This window comes from Oncorhynchus tshawytscha, linkage group LG23, assembly GCF_018296145.1.
Source record: "Oncorhynchus tshawytscha isolate Ot180627B linkage group LG23, Otsh_v2.0, whole genome shotgun sequence".
NCBI classification, from domain to species: domain Eukaryota; kingdom Metazoa; phylum Chordata; class Actinopteri; order Salmoniformes; family Salmonidae; genus Oncorhynchus; species Oncorhynchus tshawytscha.
In genome coordinates, this window is record NC_056451.1 from 6,817,148 (window position 1) to 6,842,355 (window position 25,208).

At 42.3% G+C, this 25,208-nt stretch overlaps 1 protein-coding gene across 1 annotated transcript; it reads left to right on the forward strand.

Annotated features, from left to right (window-relative positions):
- Positions 1-202: 202 nt before the first annotated feature.
- LOC112246168 (protein eva-1 homolog B) lies at positions 203-20,599 on the forward strand. The gene is made up of 4 exons (XM_024414453.2): positions 203-544; positions 16,311-16,462; positions 18,587-18,686; positions 18,885-20,599. Exons 3-4 carry the CDS (start codon positions 18,620-18,622, stop codon positions 19,319-19,321), a joined length of 504 nt encoding a protein of 167 aa, XP_024270221.1. The 5' UTR covers positions 203-544; positions 16,311-16,462; positions 18,587-18,619; the 3' UTR covers positions 19,322-20,599.
- The last annotated feature ends 4,609 nt before the right edge of the window (positions 20,600-25,208 follow it).

Consider the following 25,208-nt stretch of genomic DNA (forward strand, 5'->3'; position numbering starts at 1 on the left):
CTCGTGTTTTGTTTTTGTTCGTGTTTTCTGTCATTCTGTACTCAGTGTGGAAAATCAACCTTCATTTGTCGGGGGTTGTGTTTTTCCTGCCCATTTCCTTAACAGAGGGGACGAGGGGGAAGAACTCCCTTCCCAATACTCCCTCCCTCTTTCCTTCTTCCCTCCCTCTTTCCCAAACCCTGCTCATTTTTTGGCAGTTCCTCATTCCTCCTTTTTTCTCTCTCTTTCTGAGAGGTTGTATGACAGCTTTTCCTGCTGCTGGCAGAGAGAGTGGAGTCCGTAAGGGAGAGGGAAAGTCTGTTATTCAGAGCAAGCTACCACCTCTTCCCTATAGGTTTCTCTACACGCTCCAGGACTGGAGAACAGCAGTAGTCACACACAAGGAACGAGCAAGATTGACAAAGTCAGGATTGCTTGTGGTGCTGATTTTGTCAACCTGGATGCGAGAAGTGGACTGTTTTGACTGAGGCTAGCATTGAGCCTTACCTTATCTTGACAGGAATTAACTTTCCTAAGAGGACACTTTGACAGTACTACTTACTTGGTGAGTGTGACAACCCCAGTCTGTGTATGTACAATAACATATGAACCTCAACAAGGTATTTAAATCACTGTATTTACAATGTAAAGGCTGTAACTTTTTGCGTTTCCCTTAAAACCCATAAGCCCTGCTTAAGCCGGGGGAGGGTGTTCTACTAAGCTATATGGAATTTTTTTGAGAAGGTCATACCAAGGATCATTTTGCTATTTGATTTTGAATTTTAATACCCCTTGAAGTATCCCACAAAAATATGTTTTAAAATATTTTTGGGCCGTCCTGCTATTAGCCCATACAAACGCGTTGAATGACAGATTCACTACATGGAACAACAGATAGTCCCCCAAAAAATCTAAAGGAAGTTTGTTCTGAAATGTCTCCCCTATATCTGAGAGATATAAGAAAGATCAGGAAACATTTGTAACTTATTTTTTGCGTGCATTTAACCCTTATTTTTGGCACTAAACAGTCTTCACATATATACATACTTCCATTCATTTTTTCAACTGGTATCATATTAGTGTGTAGCCCAAACTGTTCGGATTCTACAGACGGAAGTTGACAGATCGACTGTACCAACTTCAGACGAGTCCCAAGACGCTTATTGGGGTCGTAGAGCAAAACGGAGAACACCATCGTGTTCGTGAAAGTCTCATCTTTCCATAGAGGGGTCATAATAGTTTGGGAAGACTGATTTTTGTGATGTCTCATGGTATGACAAACACCATTCTAGCTCTTTCACCACAGATGTGGAAGTGTGACATAGGCAGATGCAGTGGATTGAGATGCATCTAATGCAAACCTGATATCTCTAGCTTCAACTGACTGATTTTTATGGGGGTACGACCTGTGGTGTGTGTCTAGGTACAGTGGGGTTTCAATGAGTGTCTGCTGTTTCATGTTTTGCAGTTTATGTTCCTTCAGAACTCTGCAAAGCAGTACTCTTGTGGTTGCAAGAGTTTGGGAACACTAAAAACTCTAATGACTACTAGAAGTTCCCTTTCTGTCAGTGCACTCAGTAGAACACACAGCTATAGGTTCCAGCGTTGTGTGTTGTAGCTTGTTTCTTTCCTTCCGGGAACAGTAGCTATATTCATATCTTTACATGATCCAAGCTCATTTATAGGGGTTATACTGTTCTTGTTGGAGTGTCCTCAAGAGAAGCAATGCTCACCTTTGAGTGTCTCAACAAGTGTCTCAACGTGAGCTCTTACAAGAGCTAAGAGCTCACTGCCCCAACATGTATCTGATGGATCAGTGCCAGAGAGCAGGGCTGATGCAGCTAGCTGCACAGTGGCTAACCTTGCGGTGATAAATGACTTCCTGCCGCATTCTGTATTTTGGTGAGGGCCGCATCAACAGCGTAATACGATCTGGGGGAGCCGAGGTGGGAGCGTCATGCTTCACTGATGTGCAGCCCTCCGTTTCGTCAACATATAGGGGTCCTGTGTGTGTGTGCGTACGTGTGTGTTTGGGGGGGAGAATAATGCTTTTGTCTCACACACATACACATGCACAGACCGTCTCTACTGGAGTGCTGTGGTCAGCTCCTCTTATCAGTAGGAGATTCTCAGAGGTCCCCTCTAATTAGCATTTCTAAGTGGGCAGGCCGCTTGCTGTCCCTCCCTGTGTCAATCTGATAAAGTGACAGATAACAGAGGATAAGTGTGAATGCCTTAAACCCTCAAGCGTGTTTTGGGACAGTTGACTTGTATCTGACCTCTCCCAGCTATGTTCCCCACCATCCTCTTGTTCTCCTCAATCTCACTGCCCCATGTTTTATCACTGGGGTTTTTGCCTTATCTGTGGCCTCTAAGGAGTCTCAGGTCAATCCTTGACTTGAAACGCTTGTCTAAACTGTAAACCATTTGCCTGGCCCTCTGCTGCACAGGAGACAACAGAGCGCTTCAGAGTGCTTTCACAGACACACATACTGTACAATGCCTTGCAAAAGTATTCATCCCCCTTGGCGTTTTTCCTATTTTGTTGCATTACAACCTGTAATTTAAATGGATTTTTACTTGGATTTCATGTAATGGACATACACAAAATAGTCAAAATTGGTGAAGTGAAATGAAAAAAATTACTTTATACAGAAAAGTATTTACCTCCTTTGTTATGAAGCCCTTAAATAAGATCTGGTGCAACCAATTACCTTTAGAAGTCACATAATTAGTTAAATAAAGTCCACCTGTGTGCAATCTAAGTGTCACATGATCTGTCACATGATCTCAGTATACATACATCTGTTCTTGAAGGCCCCAGTGTCTGCAACACCATTAAATAAGGGGCACCATCAAGCAAGCGACACCATGAAGACCAAGGAGCTCTCCAAACAGGTCAGGGACAAAGTTGTGGAGAAGTACAGATCAGGGTTGGATTATAAAAAAATATCAGAAACTTTGAACATCCCACAGAGCATCATTAAATCCATGATTAAACAATGGAAAGAATATAGCACCACAACAAACCTTCCAAGAGAGGGCCACCCACCAAAACTCACGAACCAGGCAAGGAAGACAATAATCAGAGAAGCAACAAAGAGACCAAAGATAACCCTGAAGGATCTGCAAAGCTCCACAGCGGAGATTGGAGTATCTGTCCATAGGACCACTTTAAGCCATACACTCCACAGAGCTGGGTATTACAAAAGAGTGGCCAGAAAAAGCCATTGCTTAAAGAAAAATATAAGCAAACACATTTGGTGTTTGCCAAAAGGCATGTGGTGTTCTCCAAACATATGGAAGAAGGTACTCTGGTCAGATGAGACTAAAATTGAGCTTTTTGGCTGACAAGGAAACCGCTATATCTGGAGCAAACCCAACACCTTTCATCCCCCCGAGAACACCATCACCACAGTGAAGCATGGTGGTGTCAGCATCATGCTGTGGGGATGTTTTTCATCGGCAGGGACTGAGAAACTGGTCAGAATGATGGTTGGAGCTAAATACAAAAATTCTTGAGGGAAACCTGTTTCAGTCTTCCAGAGATTTGAGACTGGGACGGAGGTTCACCTTCCAGCAGGACAATGACCCTAAACATACTGCTAAAGCAACACTTGAGTGGTTTAAGGGGAAACATCTAAGTGTCTTGAAATGGCCTTGTCAAAGCCCAGACCTCAATCCAATTGAGAATCTGTGGTATGACTTAAAGATTGCTCTACACCAGCGGAACCCATCCAACTTGAAGGAGCTGGAGCTGGAGCAGTTTTGCCTTGAAGAATGGGGGAAAATCCCAGTGGCTAGATGTGCCAAGCTTATAGAGACATGCCTCAAGAGACTTGCAGCTGTAATTGCTGCAAAAGGTGGCTCTACAAAGTATTGACTTTCGGGGGGTAAATAGTTATGCACACTCAAGTTTTCTGTTTTTGTTGTCATATTTTGCATCTTCCAAGTGGTAGGTATGTTGTGTAAATCAAATTATACCAACCCCCCTAAAATCTACTTGATTTCCAGGTTAAGGCAACAAAATAGGAAAAATACCAAAGGGGGTAAATACTTATGTAAGCCACTGTAGCCCTGGATCAAGATGAGTGGTGTATTTTATGAGTGGTGTATTTGCTTTATTACCACTACAATCCTGTAATGATGCCTCGGTATTGCTATTTAAGCCATTGCCTTGGTCTTGCTTTTCTCGCCTAGCAGAAACTGATAGATTAACTCACATCTGACAACTTCTTAGGGTGAGTAAACCATTACTCTCACATGTGTGTTGGTATATTTTTTGTTTTGTTGTGTAACATGAGAGAGAGTTTGAGACATGCTATCTAAATGAAGTGGGAGGCACAGTATATTATATTTTGTAGACCAGTAGCCATTAAATGTTATAAACAGGTTTTCAAAGAGATGCAGAAGCTATGAACTGCCTTGTCTGATCAGATGTAAAGCCAACAAGACTGTATTCGATTCAGATTCGCCATTGACAAATAATAGGTTGATGAGTGATTTATCTCTGAAGCTGTGTTCAGCAAGACTCCAACTAAAACCATTGCTGTCTCATAAAGCCTCAATGCCTTCTAATGACTGCTTCACCCTGGTCTCCTTAGACTTAGGGGGATGTTTGACATGCTAAATCCACTAGGGTTTGCCTAAGCCTCTCTATCTCTGTACACATGTGAATGTCCAAGAACATAAAGAGCCCTGCAATTAAGGTAGAATTTGTTTAAAACTTTACATGGGAAGCTGGGGGAAGAGAGGAACCATATGGTGAAAAAAGGAATAAAAACAAGATGACAGGGTTAAGCACACAGAAACTGGCCGAGATTTGGACCAAGTCATTGTTTTACAAGTTTGAGTTTCGAGTCCTAAACAAGTCATAATGTGCTCTTCACCAAATGTAATACAATTTCATATTTTTAACAAGAGTAATAGTATATTACATTTACGCAAATCATGAATGATTTTAAAAACATATATATTAACTACTTTCCAAATAAGCTTTATATTTCCATGGACACTCTCTCTCTCTCTCTCTCTGTCTCTCTGTCTCTCTGTCTCTCTGTCTCTCTGTCTCTGTGTGTGTGTGTGGTTACAGTAGGCTAACGTATGTCAATGGATTTAGTAACATCAGGCAGGATTTAGGCTACCAATTGCCTAGCCAGTTGAAGCTCAATCTTGGGTGCAACGATCACATTCCCGCACTGACTGACTGTGTGGAGGCTCATTGATTTAACGTTACGTTCGCTACAAGATACACTAGTAAATTAATTAAATATATAGCTGTCGGCTATATTAGCCACGACTTACCGTTCTTTGTGCAGCTTCAAATGTCGAACAACGTTGGAAATTGTTGCTCCCTCGGTCTGTAATTTTCTTCCCGCATGTTTTACAAGTTGCAATCCATTTTTTTGTTGATACAGCGTCGTCTTTATATCCGAATGTAATTATTTTGGGTATCATCTTTCCAAGGGCTCCATCTGAATTCACCCGCCAACATTCCTCTGCACTGCCACGCACAACTTTTTCTCAGCTGACACAATTTGATTGGCTGCTGTCCGATTCAAAAGGTAATCCGTTAAATTAAGAGTTAATGCGCTGCACACTTTTTTTTAATAGCATCATTTTTAATATTTGGGCTTGTGTAGGGTATCAAGTCAGGTTGAGTCATAACGCTCAAGTCCAAGTCAAGTCACGAGTCACAGGTGTTAAAGTCAAAGTCGAGTTTCAAGTCATCATATTTGTGACTCGAGTCTGACTCGAGTCCAAGTCATGTGACTCGAGTTCACACCTCTGGAAACTGGTACAGTGACGTTTGTAAAGTATCTCTAGTATTCATTGATTGCACATTAAATAAGAGACACTTGACTCAGAAGCTCAATCTTATGATTGAATCATAGTTTAAGGTCAGTTATCAAATATTTATGGTCTACACCAAACAAGTCGTTTGTCCAGCTCCGACAAAACTGTACCCTGACGAACTAAAGAACTTGTACCATACAGACTAAAAATGACAGCACGTGTCACTTTCCCAGAAGACTAGGCTTATTTTATGTCCAGGAAACCAGCTCTACTTGTTTGAACAGGACATGGTTAACTCTGCCCAGCCACTCATGGAAAGGGTTAACACATTTTGTGTCATAGGGTAAATCACAAGTCTTGTGTAATGAATGCAGTGTGTGGTTGTGGTCGGATGGTGCATGTTGGCCCAGATCGATCAAAGATCACAACTCTATTTTTGGAGCTTGAGGTTGGGGATCACCTGAGGGTTACTGTGCTTTAAGAAAGCACAGGGGTGCATATGAGGAGGCAAAAATGAACACACATATGGGTGTATGCATGGACACACATCATCACGCTCTGTCTCACACACACATTCCCACTTATACTCTCTCGCACACACACACAAACTCATTAAGTTCCAATTCTGAGCATCAATGTCCTGGGCCCTGTATGTACAGTATTTCATATAAATGTTTTATTAATTTCACCTTCATTTAACCAGATAGGCTAGTTGAGAAGAAGTTCTCATTTCGAACTGCGACCTGGCCAAGATAAAGCAAAGCAGTACGACACAAACAACAACAGAGAGTTACACATGGAATAAACAAATCATACAGTCAATAACACAATAGAAAAAAATATACAGTGTGTGCAAATGAGGTAAGATAAGGGAGGTGATGCAATAAATAGAACACAGTGGCGAAATAATTACAATTTAGCAATTAAACACTGGAGTGATAGAGACTGGAGTTATAGATGTACAGAAGATGAATGTGCAGAGATACGGGTTAGAGATATTGGGTGCAAAGGAGCAAAAAAATAACAGTATGGGGATGAGGTAGTTGGATGGGCTATGTACAGGTGCAGTGATCTGTGAGCTGCTCTGACAGCTGGTGCTTAACTTCTCTGCTATATGTGGGACGGTAGTGTCCCACCTCGCCAACAGCCAGTGAAATTGCATGGAGCCAAATTCAAAACAACAGAAATCCAATAATTAAAATTCCTCAAACATACAAGTATTTTACACCATTTAAAGATAAACTTGTTGTAAATCCAGCCACAGTGTCCGATTTCAAAAAGGCTTTACTGCGAAAGCACACCAAAAAATTATGTTAGGTCAGTACCTAGTCACAGAAAAACACAGACATTTTTCCAGCCAAAGAGAGGAGTCACAAAAAGCAGAAATAGAGATAAAATGAATCACTAACCTTTGATGATCTTCATCAGATGACACTCATAGGACTTCATGTTACACAATACATGTATGTTTTGTTCGATAAAGTTCATATTTAAATCCAAAAATCTCAGTTTACATTGGCGTGTTATTTTCAGTAGTTCCAAAACATCCGGTGATTTTGCAGAGAGCCATATCAATTTACAGAAATACTCATAATAAACATTGCTAAAAGAGTGTTGGTTGGTGTTATGCATGTCATTTTAGATCCACTTCTCCTTAATGCAAATGCTGTGTCAGATTTTTTTAAAACTTCACGGAAAAAGCACACCATGCAATAATCTGAGTACAGCGCTCAGACACAAAAACAAGCCATACAAATATCCGCCATGTTGTGGAGTCAACAGAAGTCAGAAATAGCATTATAAATATTCCTTTGATGATCTTAACATACCTTTGATGATCTAAATCAGAATGCACTCCCAGGAGTTCCACAATAAATGTATGATTTGTTCGATAAAGTCCATCATTTATGTCCAAATACCTCCTTTTTGTTTGCGCATTTAGTACACAATCCAAACTCTCGAGGCGCGGGCAAGTCCAGGCGAAAGTTCAGATGAAAAGTAAAATTACAGTTCGTAGAAACATGTCAAACGAAGAATAGAATCAATCTTTAGGATGTTTTTATCATAAATCTTCAATAATGTTCCAACCGGAGAATTCCTTTGTCTTCATAAATGCAATGGAAAGCAGGTCGCTCTCACGTGAGCGCGCGTGATCAGCTCATGGCACTCTGCCAGAGCCCTGACTCATTCAGACTCCTTCACAGTAGAAGCCTCCATCAAGGTTCTAAAGACTGTTGACATCTAGTGGGAGCCTTGGGAAGTGCAATATGACCCCATAGACACTGTATATTCGATAGGCAATGAGTTGAATAACTACAAACCTCAGATTTCCCACTTCCTGGTTGGATTTTCTTCTCGGGTTTTTGCCTGCCATATGAGTTCTGTTATACTCACAGACATCATTCAAACAGTTTTACAAACATCAGAGTGTTCACTATTCAAATACACTAATTATATGCATATTCTAGCTTTTATGGTTGAGTAGCAGGCAGTTTACTCTGGGCACCTTTTATCCAAGCTACTCAATACCCCCCCCCCCAGTCCCAAAGAAGTTAAAGTTAGTGAGGGACTTCATGGACTTCATGAAGTCCCTCACAAATGAGTCTCCAGCTTCAGTGATTTTTGCAATATGTTCCAGTCATTGGCAGCAGAGAACTGGAAGGAAAGGCGGCCAAAGTAGGGATTGGCGTTGGGGGTGACAAGTGAGATATACCTGCTGGAGCGCATGCTACGGGTGAGTGCTGCTATGGTGACCAGTGAGCTGAGATAAAGCAGGGTTTTGACCTAGCAAAGACTTATAGATGACCTGTAGCCAGTGGGTTTGGCGACGAATATGAAGCAAGTGCCAGCTAACGAGAGCAGGTCGCAGTGGTGGGTAGTGTATGGGGCTTTGGTGACAAAACGGATGGTACTGTGATAGACTGCATCCAATTAGCTGAGTAGAGTGTTGGAGGCTATTTTGTAAATCAAGGATCGGTAGGATAGTCAGTTTTATGAGGGTATGTTTGGCAGCATGAGTGAAGGATGCTTTGCTGCGAAAAAGGAAGCCAATTCTAGATTTCATTTTGGATTGGAGATGCTTAATGTGAGTCTGGAAGGAGAGTTTACAGTCTAGCTAGACACCTAGGTATTTGTAGATGTCCACATATTCTAGTGTCCACATATTCGAGTAGTGATGCTGGACGGGCGGGCGGGCAGATGCTGGTAGCGATCGGTTGAAGAGCATGCATTTAGTTTTACTTGCATTTAAGAGCAGTTGGAGGCCACAAAAGGAGAGTTGTATGGCATTGAAGCTTGTCTGGAGGTTAGTTAGCACAGTGTCCAAGAAGGGCTAGAAGTATACAGAATGCTATCGTCTGTGGAGAGGTGGATCAGAGAATCACCAGCAGCAAGAGCGACATCATTGATGTATACAGAGAAGAGAGTCGGATCAAGAATTGAACACTGTGGCACCCCCATAGAGACTGCCAGAGGTCCGGACAACAGGCCTTCCGATTTGACATACTGAATTCTGTTTGAGAAGTAGTTGGTGAACCAGGCGAGGCAGTCATTTGAGAAACCAAGGCTGTTGAGTCTGCCGATAAGAATGTGGTGATTGACAGAGTCAAAAGCCTTGGCCAGGTCTATGAATACAGCTGCACAGTATTGTCTCTTATCGATGGAGGTTATGATATCATTTAGGACCTTGAGCGTGGCTGAGGTACACCCATGACCAGCTGGGAAACCAGATTGCATAGCAGAGAAGGTACGGTGGGATTCAAAATGGTTGGTGATCTGTTTGATAACTTAGCTTTCGAAGGCCTTTGAAAGGCAGGGTAGGATAGATATAGGTCTGTAGCAGTTTGGGTCTAGAGTGTCTCCCCCTTTGAAGAGGGGGATGACCGCGGCAGCTTTCCAATCTTTGGGAATACGGAAGAGAGGTTGAACAAGTAGTAATAGGGGTTGCAACAATTTGGGCTGATCATTTTAGAAAGAGAGGGTCCAGATTGTCTAGTCCTGCTGATTTGTAGGGGTCCAGATTTTGCAGCTCTTTCAGAACATCAGCTATCTGGATTTGGGAGAAGGAGAAATGGGGGAGGTTTGGGCAAGTTGCTGTGGGGGGTGCAGGGCTGTTGACCAGGGTAGGGGTGGCCAGGTGGAATGCATGGCCAGCAGTAGAAAAATGCTAATTGAAATTCTCAATTATCGTGGATTTATCGGTGGTGACAGTGTTTTCTAGCCTCAGTGCAGTGGGCAGCTGGGAGGAGGTGCTCTTATTCTCCATGGACTTTACAGTGTCCCAGAACTTTTTGGAGTTTGTGTTGCAGGATGCAAATTTCTGTTTGAAAAAGCTAGCCTTTGCTTTCCTAACTGCCTAACTGTTCCTGGTTCAATGTTTTTGAATGGGGCATGCTTATTTACGATTGTGAAGAAAGCACTTTTAAAGAATAACCAGGCCTCTTCTACTGATGGGATGAGGTCAATATCCTTCCAGGATACCCTGGCCAGGTCAATTAGAAAGGCGTGTTTTAGGGAGTGTTTGACTGTGATGCAGGGTGGTTGTTCAACCACAGACCCATTACGGACGCAAGCAATGAGGCAGTGATCGCTGAGATCCTGGTAGACGACAGCAGAGGTGTATTTGGAGGGTAGGTTAGGATGATATAAATGAGGGTGCCTGTGTTTACAGATTTGAGGTTGTACGGTGGTAGTTGCATTGATAATTTTTGTGAGATTGAGGGCATCAAGCTTAGATTCTTGGATGGCCGAGGTTTTAAGCATATCCCAGTTTAGGTCACCTAACAGCACGAGCTATGGAGAGAGATACGGGGCAATCACTTCACATATGGCGTCCAGGGCACAGCTAGGGGCAGAAGGTGGTCTACAGGAAGCGGCAACAGTGAGAGACTTGTTTCTGGAAAGGTGGATTTTTCAAAGTAGAAGCTGAAATTGTTTGGGCACAGACCTGAATAGTAAGACAAAACTCTGCAGGCTATCTCTGCAGTAGATTGCAACTCTGCCCCCTTTGGCAGTTCTATCTTGTCGGAAAATGTTATTGTTAGGGATGGACATTTCAGGGTTTTTGGTGGCCTTCCTAATCCAGGATTCAGACACGACTAGGACATCCGGGTTGGCAGAGTGTGCTAAAGCAGTGAATAAAGCAAACTTAGAGAGGAGGCTTCTAATGTTAACATGCATGAGCTGGATTGCGATGGAGCACGTATGATAAAGTTGATATGGTGATAGAGCATGTGTTTTCTCTTCTGGATTTCCATAGGAGAGCAGCACTTTGTCTCTGTCTAACATCAAACCCCTCAACCCCACATCTGGCCGCTATTAACCTCCACCCCCATGGGCCCGTATCTCCATTACTCCCCATACCCCCACCAGCCCAATCCTCACGGGGTAAAGAGATTGCTCTCTAGATAATTTCTTATGTCACTAAAATACCTGCTTCGGTTTGTCACGGATTGCAGTTACATTCACACTGAAAAGCATAGAGGCTTCTCTGCTGAACCAAGTTGGAGTGGAGTTGAAGATGACACTCTCCATTTAAATGAAATCATGGCCTCAAGTAGAGAAGTATGACATAAAGAAACCAAAACAACTTCCTTATTGAGTACCTGCCCTGTGAATTAGATCAGAATGTTTAGTAATGCCTTGGATGAGAAGAAGGTTCTGGTCCTTGAAGGCTACAGTGTTCAAAAGCTGTTGTTAAGTGAGACTAAAGTCAAATTCAACAACTTATCAAAACTGTCCACCCACTGTGCATAAATGTCGGTACAACGTCAAGTTTTGATTTATATTTGATTGCGTTGTCAATGAGCGTGAATTGAAAGTGAAATCAAAACAATCTTTGAGCCATGTAAGTGCATTTTGGTTAAAAGTTGGGTAAAAAATGATCTACAAAAATGGTTGATTCTCCCAGTTTGTGCCCGGTGGGCAGTTTAAAATGGCTCACTTATAACCCAGAGAAAGTTAATCCAAGGCTAATGTTTGGAAACCACCGGGTGGCAATCACTGGGTGGCAATCCTGCTCGCTGTTCAGGAGGAGAAAACGAAAAGCAGATTTTCTACGTTTGAGTCTCAGCTCAGTGGAGCTCCCCATACTCTCAGCTGGCAGACATCTTTGGGGTCAGCTCTACCTTGTGCTCGGTGTCACTGGGCCTGATGGCAAACACATGTCTGACTGGGCTCAAACTGAAATAATTCCCCCACAGTACGAGCCCATGGCCAGGGCACGGTGCAATGGAAAACAGCACCAACACTTAGCACAGCTTGATCCCCAAGATCCCATGTCAAGAGAAAACAAGAAAGGAAGACACTCTCTTTTCTCTGAAATGCCCTTACAACCCTTTACTGTCGTCAAGAAAGACCGGCCGCGCTGGACAGAAAATGCCTTCACCAGATGCCTACCCTCTGAATGCTTTTGCAGGCCCCGGCGAACAGAGCCCTAGCTCTTAGGAAAAGTGTCCGTGTTTATTGGGTGGAACATTTACCGCCTGCACCTCTGCCTGTCTTTCTCAGGGAGAGGGTCATGGCTAGAAGGGATACAGCTTCTGTCAAATTAACATCAAAAGTTTTTGGGGTGGGGGCATTTTTCCTAACACTAACCCTTTTCTTAACCTTAACATAAATATCCTAACCTGCTACGTTTATTCTCCTAACCTACATATGTTTTCCTAACCTGATACAAAAAAAATCTAAATGACAAAAGCCTTATCCCATCTAGTCAAATCCCAGAGGGAGCTTGAACTTGAAGTTCAGGCTTTTCTGGACTTGGATGCTGTCCTGCCTTGGTTGGTGGTCAGGGGATCTTGGTTGGCTGGGTTTAGGCTAGAGAAAGCCTGTGAGACCATACACTGCCGTGATTGAAGCCACATGGTAAACTCTTTTACAGAAATCTGTTAAAATAGGAAAGGTATGGAAAAAAACCATCCAGTAGATATTGCTGTGATACAACTTCAGTTTATGAGCATCTAGGGAATAGCCATTAACCTGCTTTTCTGCTACTTACAGAATCTCACATCATGGCTTTCGGTGAAAAATGGGAAAAAATGTCAATCAAAGCAGTAGCTCTACAGGCTGCACAATTCTAGCATACAGTATTTATTCACGTTGCAAAAGTCAAGTGGAGTATATTGAGCTTAGAACTGCCTCCATGTGCTCAAAACAATGAATAAATTACTCCTCAGTGGTCCATTTGATCCCATGGATCATTAATCACAGACAGATTTTCTCTCTCAGTAGCAGAAAGAAAAATATAAGAAACAAGGATCATTTTAATTAACATTGTCAGGGGCAAAGTTGATGAATGCTATAAAATTGTCCTCACTTTACACTCAAACTCAAAGTGACACCAGTTCTGTCTCTGATCTCCCATGCCAGAGTTGTTGTATAATAGGCTATATCTGTGCATAAAAACAACAAAATGTGATTAAATTCAAATCTGGGCTTTTCAACTCACTGAAGACCTATGCCAGGCAAACCACAGAAAGAGCATTCATTGTGCCAGGGAAAAATTACAGCAGCACAGAAATTCTAGGTATCAAAAATATCCCTATCCCTCTGTGGTTCAAAGTGTGTCATTATCATGAGGAAGCAGGTGTACTCGCTCCCTTGTGGGATTTGTATTTTTTCATGCAGTTTCTCATTGTTATTCAATTATGGCTACACTCCCTGGATAAATTCCTACTCATGGGTTGTTAATGTGATTTCTCAGACGCGGCAGAGGAGTACTATGGTTAGATACTTTATGAATGGTTTATAGTGTACATGTATCTAGGGAAAAGGGCTTCTGTTTGGTAATAGGAGCGAAAAGTCTTGCCTCTGAGGTTGGTCCCTGTCACTATGTGGCTAGTCAATCATTTAGGAACTATCTTTATCTAGAGAGACGGCATAATCAGCTTCTCCCCACAAGACAATAACAGCATGATTAGCTCAGACAATCAGACAATGTTATCCTTCACTTTAAAGGCCCACTTTAAAACTATCATGTTGACTTTGTGGACAGTCAGTCATTGTTTCCATACCTCCATCTATGAATTCACTTTTATTTTTACATTTCTTTTACCCAACTTTATAGCAAACCAAGTGGCGGGGCTGCCGTTTAAGGAGTGGGAGTTAAGGGCATTTGTCTGGACTAGGTTCCGGACTGACAGTACAACCGGATGTAAGGGGGGAAACATGGTAGGAAAGGAAAAGCTATTGTGCTCTTCTGCAAGATGATGAGAACAAAAATATCACAACTTAACGGACAGGGTTTTCCTTCATTTGGTTCCTCTGTCCTCCCAACCAAAACAAACAATTGTCAGTCAGAAATAGAGAATGAACTCTTCCCAGGCCTCACAACACCACATGTTGTTTACCTCAGCGTCAGTCTCAGCACTATTTGCCTTACAGTTATTTGAGACTTGGATGAACTTTTCATTGTTTTTGTATCTTGACATGGTGTCAAGATACACTTTTCTTACACTCTTAAGTACACACTGATTGGCTTCAATGTGAAGTCATTGGTTGACTGATGCTGCCCACCATTTAACTGAGGACACAGGAAGTGGATTGTGTGTTCAAATTGTTTGACCTGAGGATATGAGGTCAGTTAGGATTGAATGACAGGCATTATTTGGTAACATGCGAGGTGACGTAATCTACGAGTGAGGCCTTCAAAGCTGAAGCCTTCTCACACAACATTAGCTTAGAGTGTGCCTCCATTTATTTTCCAGTACCATAAAGGGTCTTTGGCATGTAGGTGTAGGAAAACCCTGTTTGGTTTTATGTCCATTTTTTTGTAGTGGCATAATGATCCAGTTAGCATTTGAACCCCTTTAGAGGCTCTTGAAGGGAGTAATATGCCAGAACATTTTCAGCACAGCATTCAAGGTCCCCAAAACTGCAGAAACACTGAAACATATGTGAACAGTGTTTTTCTCTCCAGCAGTGAAGGGGCATAGCAACATCTGCTATTGAATAGAACATTAAGTCACTTGGAGAACATGACTGAAATTTGAGTCAAGGGATTGAGGGAGGTGGAGAGCACGTCTGTTCATAATTTATTCCTCAGGGCAAAACAAAAACAAAACAAAACAACAGGCCCAGGTTAATTATTGTTTAGATTGGCTTTAAACGAGTCTCCGGTTGTCTTTAACCACCCTTCTCAGATGCCTGAGTTCTGACTAATTCCATTCTGGTGCATTCCACTGTGAGAAAAGAGCAGTTAGGCCCAGTTAGCAGTCCAATCATTAGCCATGACCTTGGAAAACTGGTGAAATCACTCAGACCTTACACTTTATTACCTAAGCTCTTTAGACAGTATCCTATGCGGGTACTGGCTGCTTTGCCTAGATGATGCATTGTTTCAAATAGCTCAGCAAGGATCAGGCCAAGGTGGCCTGGTCCAAGATCTGTTTTTGTTTGGCAATTACAATGACTGTAGTTGGCTATACATACAACACAAACAGATCTGGGACCAGGCTACAGGAATGATGTGCTGGGGGAAAGTTGACCTTGTCTGTTCAAACACAAGCTGCAGTAATTGAAAAGGAAGGAAGTAAAAACAGGAAGAGTGTGCGGATGGAACCCGCTTCTGTGGTCCAAAACAAAAGGCTCACTGACCATATGACTCTGTGGCCTGGAGTGGAGAGATGCTGTCATGGCGACTGTTCCCTGGGTCCCTGCTAGCCCCGAACACTCTCTCGGCCCAGCATTAGTGTACATAGGGTCTGGCAAGAGTCAGCAAGATCAAAATCTGCACTGGGAAGCAAAGAGACCCTGCTAAACCAACTCAAACTGGCACTGGTCTTTTTCCTCTCAACACAAAGGGTTTGTGAAAAACGTTTGAATGTTTTTCACGGTCCTCTTTCCCCACCTGGCATTTAAAGAGCTGCTCATATTCTGTGAGATATACGGTGGCTGTCGGGTTTATAGACTAGGATTTCTACTTCTTGGAGACAAAGTGCTCTGAGGATATTGCAGTGGTTTGATGTGTCAGAGATGGGATGAGACTTAAGTTTGTGTTAAACTGTTTCCAGGGAAACATCAGCCTGTGACTTTATCCAAGATATTTTATATACTTTCATTCATTGTAAGCAGCTTTGACTTTACTTCAAACATATCAGAGCTTAGGAATACACACAAAAACCTAGTGAGAATTCAATCTTTGTCATGTTTGATTACAAACACCATGGACAAATCCCCCACCAAAAAATGCCTCTTCCTCCTTGCACATCATTTATTGTTGTGTAGCCTCCATACATGAACAAGTGCAGTGTTTCAGTGTTTAACGTTTATAACATAGTTACTGCCATGCCTTTTGAACATATGTGTATGTAAATTGTATTTATACAGTATGCACTGTATATGTATGCGTTTGTGTATCGAAATATGAACTTTTGTACTACTGAAAGCAAAGCCTGTATTTTGTCTGCTGCCGGACTGTGTATCCCTCGGCAACAGCAAAAGGCCTGTCATTGTTTGCATTGCCAACGCCTCAGTGAGTTTGGATCTGATGTAGACTGACGGCTGTGTGAGTGTCTGTGTGTTTGTTCTTGTCTCAGGGCGGCCAAATGAACTGTTCGGCCTGAGGAGCGAAGGGCACGGGCGTAGATCCAGAGAGACCGAGAGAGAGGGTAGCTCAATCATTCAGCAAACCTCTCCACTTCCATCATGAGCTGGGACTGAATAGTTACCACTACAGCTTCATTTTATGGTAAGGTTTATGATACAATACAAGGTGTACATATGTCTGTGCTTCTTATTGCATATCTTTATATCTTAGAGAAAGAGCATTGTGCTTTTTTTAAAGAGTCAGGCATGTGCAATACATATGGTTGACCAATGTTTTTGTTGCATTTTTCAATCCTTGCTGCATTAACAAATGAGCGTGATAACAGCAGTATAATATCATCGGGATTCACATTAGTGTAAAATCCATAGACTGAAGAGATCAGCCAACAATGTTGAGGTGACAGAACAAAAACAGGTGGCCTGTGCCATTGTTGATGTCAATGATCTGTAGGCTATGAGAATATCATGCCATGTGCTATGACTTAGCTTGTTGTGAGCAATTCCACGGGTTAGTGCTCTATGTGACTGTGCTAGAGTCAGCCATCTTGTCCTACTTGAACAACATGTTTGTTCCCCTGGGAGCCATAACACAGAACACGTGTAGAATGAAAGGGATCGAAGGCTAATGCTAACACATTGAAGGGTTCAGGGAGACTCGTATTGGCTGGGCCCCTGTGTCACTATCTATAGCATCTTGGTTTTCCTGTGTCATGTGCCTTCCATGTACCATGTGAGGATGTCATCAAGGCGGGTCGTGGGGAGAACAATAGTGGAGCGGACAAGAAAAGGGCAGAGTCAGCAGGAAAGGGCTATGACAAGGGTTGAGGGTGAAGGGAGGGGGTTGCACAGGAAATGCAGGAGAGACCCAGCAGGGCCTTGTGGATAGAGTGTTCCATATGAGAGAATCCACCCAGCCTCTCACTCTGATTGGAAACAGTCTCTCTCTCTCTCTCTCGCTCTCTCTCTCAAAAGCACAGGGGCTTGCCTTTATAGCCTAGCCTATGTAATTGACAGAAAATAAAAACAGACCACATAGGAAAAGAAGCAGGACCAGGCGTCATACTTTTGTTGTGTGGCGAGGCGTGGCGCCGCAAGGTTCTCTGTGAGGGAAACTTGAGACTTCCTGGGGAGTCTGAGGTGAGGGAGTAATGACCGGGCCATCGAGGGCCTGCAGGAACACAATGGAGCCAAACAGAGCGTCAGGAAACGCTGAGGAAAAGACTCAGACGACCAGAAAGCGTCACCAGGGATAAGCCCAGTGGCCAAAACTTAAACCAATTAAATTACTTGTCTAAACTCAATCATTCACATTTGGTTCTGCTCTCCAGGCAGATCTGCTTTCAGAACAAGATTAAAAAATGAAAACCCAGTGACTCTGTTTCAGTCAGGGACAGTAAAAGTGTGACTAAAATACATAGTTAAACAATAGCAACAACACAGGTCTTCCAGGTGTTCACCTATTTGTGTCAGTCAGGGAAATTGAAAGGGTGAACTAAACAGGTACTGTAAAAACAACACAGAGGGCCTTAGGCCTTGCCCCCCCCATTGATCCGGGAGGCTCGTTGGAGGAAGTGCTGTTCATTGGCTTCTGAGGAGAGAGTTGACCCCTGGACCCTCACTGTAGAGGCCTGTCACGGCTCACAGGCAGGACCATGTTCCAAATGCGTCATGATCCCAGTTTGCGCGGTTGCTATTTGAGGACGAATAAGTGGAGCTTTTGTTTGCCACAGTTGGACCAGTTAGGCCTGGTCCTCACCCACCCAAAGACATATGTGACCGACCGGCTCAATTCGGTCTTATGTAGAAAAATGTAGTATATCATAAACTACAGTTGAGGAATAATGTGAAAGTAATTCTGCTTTGAAAGCTGATAAACTTGTAATACCACTTTTGAGAAAATGTCCCTATGGAGATATTCTGTGGTCAGTGCGTTTGGCGCGATAGCAAACAAGAAAACATCTAGTGTGGCACTAGAGGCACTCGTAGAACACTTTAACTACATTTTAAAGGGGAGGGGAATTATAGGGGTTTGTGGTAGCAGAAGTGTTTCGGTGGGGGTGCATGAGCGTAGCATGAGGGTAGCATGTGTCTTTTGGCCAAGTCTCGTTGTGTCAGTTTGTTTGTTGTGGAACTTTCTGTGGTACACAGTGGGAAGAACTGAATTCATGCATACATTACTGCATACAGTACTTGGCATTGCATGCATGGCATTGAAGTTGAGATCGCAAGGAATTCTGATGCAGTGGGTTGTGTTTATTTGTTCTAGGTGTAAGCAAAGGCTACTGGACATATCGTCAGCATGGACGCAAAGAGGAAAGAGATGGACCTCCTGAGCAACAGCATAGCTGCTTATGCACACATCAAAGGTCAATCAATCAATCACTTTAACATCAGCAGTTCTCACATTGCTTTTAAAGTACCACAAAATGAATCAATGAAACAAAATCACCAATGTGCCAGTCAAAACAATATTGATTTAGGCTACTAGCACAATGCCTTTTTGACATATTGTGGGGTTTTGTTATACTAGGTGAAATTACCAGTTATCTTTTTCTGTCCTGTAGAGAACCCAGAGAGCTTTGGGCTGTACTTTGTGATTGGGGTTTGTTTTGGCCTGGTCCTCACCCTCTGCCTCCTGGTCATCCGGATCTCCTGCAAGCCCCGCACCAACATCCCGGCCTCCACGCCCGAGAAGAAACACCTGAAGGACTTCAGTGAGGACGAATGTGATGAAGATAGCGAGGATGAGGATGAGGAAGAGGAGGGTGACGTCGAAGCACCTGCCCCCATGCCCACCACAGAGATTCCCATTGGCAACCACCACAACCACAGCCAATCGGACGGGACACTGAGCGTTAACGTGTTCACGTCGGCCGAGGAGCTAGAGCGGGCACAGCGATTGGAGGAGAGGGAGCGAATCATACGGGAGATCTGGAGGAATGGGCAGCCTGATATCCTGGGTTCAGGAACAGGCACTATAGGTCGGGTGCACTACTACTAACGCCCAGTACTACTGGGCCACTGAATGGACATACTATATAGAACTATGGTGCTATGGAATCAGGGGGTACACTGTGGTCCACACCCGCCAAAGACAGATTCCCATGAGGGGTGTCACTCATGCTGTTGTATACAGACAGGTCACAAGTGGCGTGCTACTTCAATCTGGGGTGTATTCAGTGATGTGAAATCTTCTGAATGTTGCAGATAGAAATATAATGAATAGAGCTGACAAAATTCACCATTCTACCTGAAAGACAAACATATCTGTTCTGCACAATAAGTTTCTATCTGAACATTCTGTAACGTGACATCCCTCTGAACAGGCCCTTGAAGTGTAAGTCTTGACTCTAACACTATGTGATAGTGGTGTGCTGTGTGAATGTATTTCCCCCATCAACATTTGTCACCTACTACCACTGCCATAATGGAGTTATACCACAAGGCACCTTTGAGACCAGTTCTGCTGCTTTGTGATTTAGGCATGTGAATGGGAACGTTTATCATAATTGGAGTCTACAGTGTAGAGAGATGGCTGAATAAAGTATTGCCCTTAGAAAAACACAAAGGGAGTAAGGAAGGACTAATACAGCCATTGACAAATAGCCAGAGATACTGTAGGGAGTAGGGACCAAGTATTTTGCAATGAGAGGTCACTTTCTTTTGTTTGCTATGGGGCCATGTTTCCCTCAACACTGGTGAGTTTACAGTGGGACAGTGCCGTGAGCTGTTTGTCATTATATTAGGAAATTATCCTCAATGCTTTAGAGTGGTCTTGGAACCTTCTGTGAGAAAATAGCTTTGCCTAATTAAGAAAATAGAAATAGATTCGGTGAGACCATTTTTCACCTGATGTCAAGTCATTTTGGAATTGGACTGCTCAATTTTCTCAGTTTAAGAACACAGTTTTAGGCTGTTTTCAGAACCAATTACACTAGGGGAAATTAAGTAATTAAAGTGTGAAACTCAAAAGTTCTTGTGGTTGTTTCTGTTACGCTTAATGTCTTTTAGACAAACAATGCTCTTTCTTCAAATGTTCCTAGACTATGTATTTTGAATATACTGTACAATATAAAGATTGTCTAGGGCTGAAATTGAACAACTGAAAAACCTCAGTTGAACCATTTAATTACAATGGATTGTACAAGGTCACTCATAGTGAATTGTTATTCTTAATCAATTGCTCCCATGTGTGCCTTGAAATGTTAAATAGATATGATTTTTATAGTACAATATCTTGAAAACTTGTTTACTAAATGTTTTGGCAAAACCCAGTGGTCTATCTAAACGAAATAAAGTCTTATTTTATTGTCGGAAATAAAACACAGGACAAAAGGATATTTGATTGCCAACAGAATCATGTTGAACGTTGATGAATAATACAATCTGCATATGTATCTTGGGTATGATCATTATCCAGTTTGGTTCTCTTGGGCTTTAGCTGTACAGGTTATTCAAATTATTAAAAAACGTCTTAGTGCTATGCGTCCCATCAGCGGGACACCCGTTGACAATTTCGGGTGAAATTGGAGGACGCGCAATTCAAATAAATCATCTTAAAATTCTGGATATTAAACATCTAGGTACATACAAGTGTCATATATAGGTTAAAAGCTTAAATTCTTGTTAATCTAACTGCATTGTCTGATGGATTGCAAATCAGAGGAAGATTTTCAAAAAGTAAGTGATTATTTAATCGTTATTTGTGATTTTATGAAGCCTGTGCTGGTTGAAAAATACATTGATGTGGGGCGCCGTCCTCAAACAATCGAATGGCATGCTTTCGCTGTAAAGCCTATTGTAAACCAAAGGGTCCTGACTACAACATGCACGGTCGTTTTGTTAGATAAAATCCTTCTTTGTATCCCAAAAAAGTATGTTTAGTTGGCGCCATCAATTTGAGTTCAACATGCAGGAATTCAAAAAAGCTACCGCTAAACTTTGTTAAACCAAGTCAAACTACGTTTCTATTTAATCATCGGGTACCCTAAAATGTAACTAAACTATAATATTTCATACCGGAAAGAAGTATGTTCAATATAAAAGATTAGCAAATGTGCGTCCTCTTAGTTGCACGCCCACATGCTGGTTCCCAACTCTGACTCCCTGTAACAAAACTCAAAATTCTGAACAAGCCTGAAACCTTGAACAAAGACTGTTGACATCTAGTGGAAGCCATAGGAATTGCAATCTGGGAGCTGGAATTGCATAGGACCCATAGCTTTCAATTGGAAGAGCATGGGATCTCAAAAACAAAATTCCAGTTGGTTTTTCTTTGGATTTTCTTCTACCGTATCAATTGTGTTATAGTCTCATACATTATTTTAATATTTCTACAAACTTCAAAGTGTTTTATATTCAATGGTACCAATTATATGCATATCCTGGCTTCTGGTCCTGAGTAACAGGTAGTTTACTTTGGGCACGACAGTCAGGCGGAAATTCGGGAAAAAAGGATCCTAGCCCCAAATAAATACCTGGCCCTCCAACTAAATATAATTATCAGTGTACCAACTCGGCACAGACATCAATTCGACATATATTCCACGTTGGTTCAACGTAATGTGATTGAAATTACATTTAACCAATGCAGTCATTTATATTGATTACTGCGTTGTTGGGTTTACAGCTTGCAAGAAAGGCATTTCACTGTACTTGTGCAGGTGACATTAAAACTTGAAACTTGAAACAACATCAATTCAACCAGTGTGTGTTCAGTAGATATGTCTTCTATCCATTCGACTTTTTGACCAACCTAGCAGCCAGAAGCCTTAGTACTGGAGTCTGACTGTGCTCGACACCCATGCATAAAGAGGCCACGCTAACGTTGCGAGGAGGAAGGCATTGCTTGTGGAGGAAACCAGCCAAGAACTTCTGTAACATGTCTTAAAACCTCCTCGAAGTACACAATGTGCTGGAAAAGCAGACAGGGTAGCAGGTTTGCCTTGGCGAGGTTTTCTCTGTTGAGGTCAGGGCTAAACCCTTATGTGGTCCGGGCCGTAGCTACATATAATGACACCGGGGTCTGGACCTCTGGAATTTTTTCGAATTAGAATGAATAATAATTGGGGTCTCAACTTGCTGTTGAGAGTTATAGAAGAATAGACAAGGTGCAATTTCAAAACTTTGTTGTGCATCAGCAGTTTTCCTGTTGTTATATGTCACTCACTGACAGTCACTCAATTACCCCATATCAATAAAAAAAAGTAGATTGGTAAATTAGTATAGTTAGTCTAGCCAGCTATCTAAACTTGAAGCAATCATGTTCAAATTACCGACGGGGCACGAAGGGCACGTCCCCACGTGCCCTGACCTCCAGAGGGCCCACATTGTTTTTGTAAGTCACTCTCACTCAGATATCATATTAAGGGCTGGATTCAATCAGTATCGCAGAAGTATCGCAGAAAATGTGCGCTCAAATGTTAAGGTAATATCCAACAGAGCTGACCGATTGAGCTCTCCGTAACTGCGGCAACATTGCCTTAACATGGCATAAGTCATTAGTCTGGCTGACACCTAACTCGAACTCCTCCTGACTTCAGAGTCTGGAAAGGCTCTTTTGTTGTTGTCAGCAGGATGCATCGATAATGAAAGGGGCTGTGCTTCTATACTGATTGGTGCACCTCTGTGTCTTCCTCACTGAAACACCCACATGGACAGCCACTGAGGGGCACCCCCTTCCAAACCAACTACTTTTGCTGGCTTTTCTATTCCAATGATATTTTATTTTTATTTTTTGTGATCCCTTACTGTGTAGTAGGCCTAGACGTCAAAATCAATGAAATGAATATATCTTAATATAGTAATTCAGCTAAACTCCATCCAATATAAGCAACTACTTCAGAATATTAACAAATAGGCTTAAGCTATATGATGGAGTGGCCCAAAGGTCAGTATATCAAAAACAAATACTACTTCAACTTCAATAAGCACGTTCCATCAAATTCCGCCCAGAAATTAATCTAATTTCAACCTCATAACTTGACCTTTAACCTTTAATTTACATGGCAGTACACAGGTCATTATTTTCATCTGCAATGTGCCCACGTGAACTAAAAAAGGAACAATCACAGACAAAATTGCCACCTTTAAACCCCTTTATTGGTGAAATTTTGGCATAATTTCAAGATGATGACCATCTAACTCCTCTTGACATGTCACAGGTGAAACAGACAGAGGGGAACGTTTTTCCATCTGTGGTCTGAACCCAAGCTAGGGGGATGTTACATTAGCTTTACTGGGGGGGAGGAGAGCCTTGGTCTGGTCAACCACGGTCTGGAAGACCTGCTCCATCTGGTCCTGGAAGTCATCAGCCAGAGGCTTGAACTGGGCCTGCATCTTGTTGACCAGAGCCATTAACTGGGCCTGCAGGTTGTCAGCCAGAGGACTGAACTAGGCCTGGATGTTGTCAGTAATGGGGTGGCAGTGGACCTGCTTCTCGAGTTCACTGATGAAGGGCTTCTTCTGCTCCTGGATCTTCTCAGCATGCTCCTAGATCTTCTCAGCATGCTCCTGGATCTTCTCAGAATGCTCCTGGATCTTCTCAGCATGCTCCTGGATCTTCTCAGCATGCTCCTGGATCTTCTCAGCATGCTCCTGGATCTTCTCAGCATGCTTTTGCCGGTCAGAGGCTTGATCGGAGCCTTACCCTCCGCCATGTAACCCGTATGGGGAGAGTGACACACTTAGTGAGCCATTTTCCAAAAGCTGTAGGCCCATGGAGCAAGCTAGCTTTATAGCGGACTCTATGGTACTGATGTGAAAACTGACATGTTGATTAAAATGTAATATCCCTGTCGGTTACAATGCTATGAATAAATGAATAGCAATATCATTTGAATGAGTACTTATTTAGAATGACTTGATATCTTACTGTGGCTTATACAAGTAAACTGAAATTCCAATTCAATAATTGAAAAGGGGCATCTATTGTCAATGAGTTCTCAATAAACTGAAAATGAGACACTATTTTTGCCAAATGTTTTAGAATTTGTGGATATTAAATTCAAATGACTTCCTGAAGTCACTGAGTTTCATTTGAATTGAACCCAACCCTGGTGTAAACCCTCTTCTAAAGAGCTAGGGCTCTATTAAATCTGTAACACTGAAGCGTTACAGAGTCCGCAACAGAAATGTAAAGGTAATTTCCGATGAATGTAGTCTGGTGAAGCGAGAACATTGCCTTTAAATCACACTGTAAAGCTGAAATTCCACGATGCGGAATGAATAGAGCCCTTAGTCTATATTACACGGCCATTGAACACACATTTCTTAGAAAAAGGACTGATAGTAACACGACTAACAATGCCTTTTCTACTTTTCAGACCGGACATTCCCTTAGAACAGTAATGGAGAGTGGGGTAAGCTGAGCCAAAGGGGTCAGTTGAGCCATCTTGGTTTCTAGGAAACCATACACAAAATGTATAATTTGACCAAACATTTAGGAACAGGTCATAATTCCATGGAGAGGGTTCATGATGCTTGTATCTAAACCAAAGTAGATAATTGTAAGATTGTTCTATACATCAGTTGGGGCCTATATAAGCTCCAATATGAGCTCCTAAACCTAGCATACAAGTGCATCCTTGTATCTGTGTGGGCTAATGTAGTCAAAGTGTTTGCCTTGGGGTAAGTTGAGACAATGGCAATGGGGTAACTTGAGCCAATGGCAAGTTGAGCAATATCCTGAAATATATGTAGATATCTTTGTTAGAAGGAATACTATAAATCAAATCAAATGAGAGGGTGTCAGTACATTGCAGAACCTTCAATTAGATGAAATAGTATGGCAATTAAACTGGAAATATATTAACGTTATTCAGTGCAATTTTCACGGTCCAATGTTGATCATCGAAGACACTGAGGTATTTATTTCCATTTAATAAGGC

What these genes read in the sequence shown, in the direction of transcription:
- LOC112246168 (XM_024414453.2), top strand. Translation starts at nt 18,620, where the DNA reads ATGGACGCAAAGAGGAAAGAGATGGACCTCCTGAGCAACAGCATAGCT. An exon ending in TGCTTATGCACACATCAAAG is followed by an intron (nt 18,687 to 18,884) that starts GTCAATCAATCA and finishes TCTGTCCTGTAG; the next exon opens with AGAACCCAGAGAGCTTTGGG.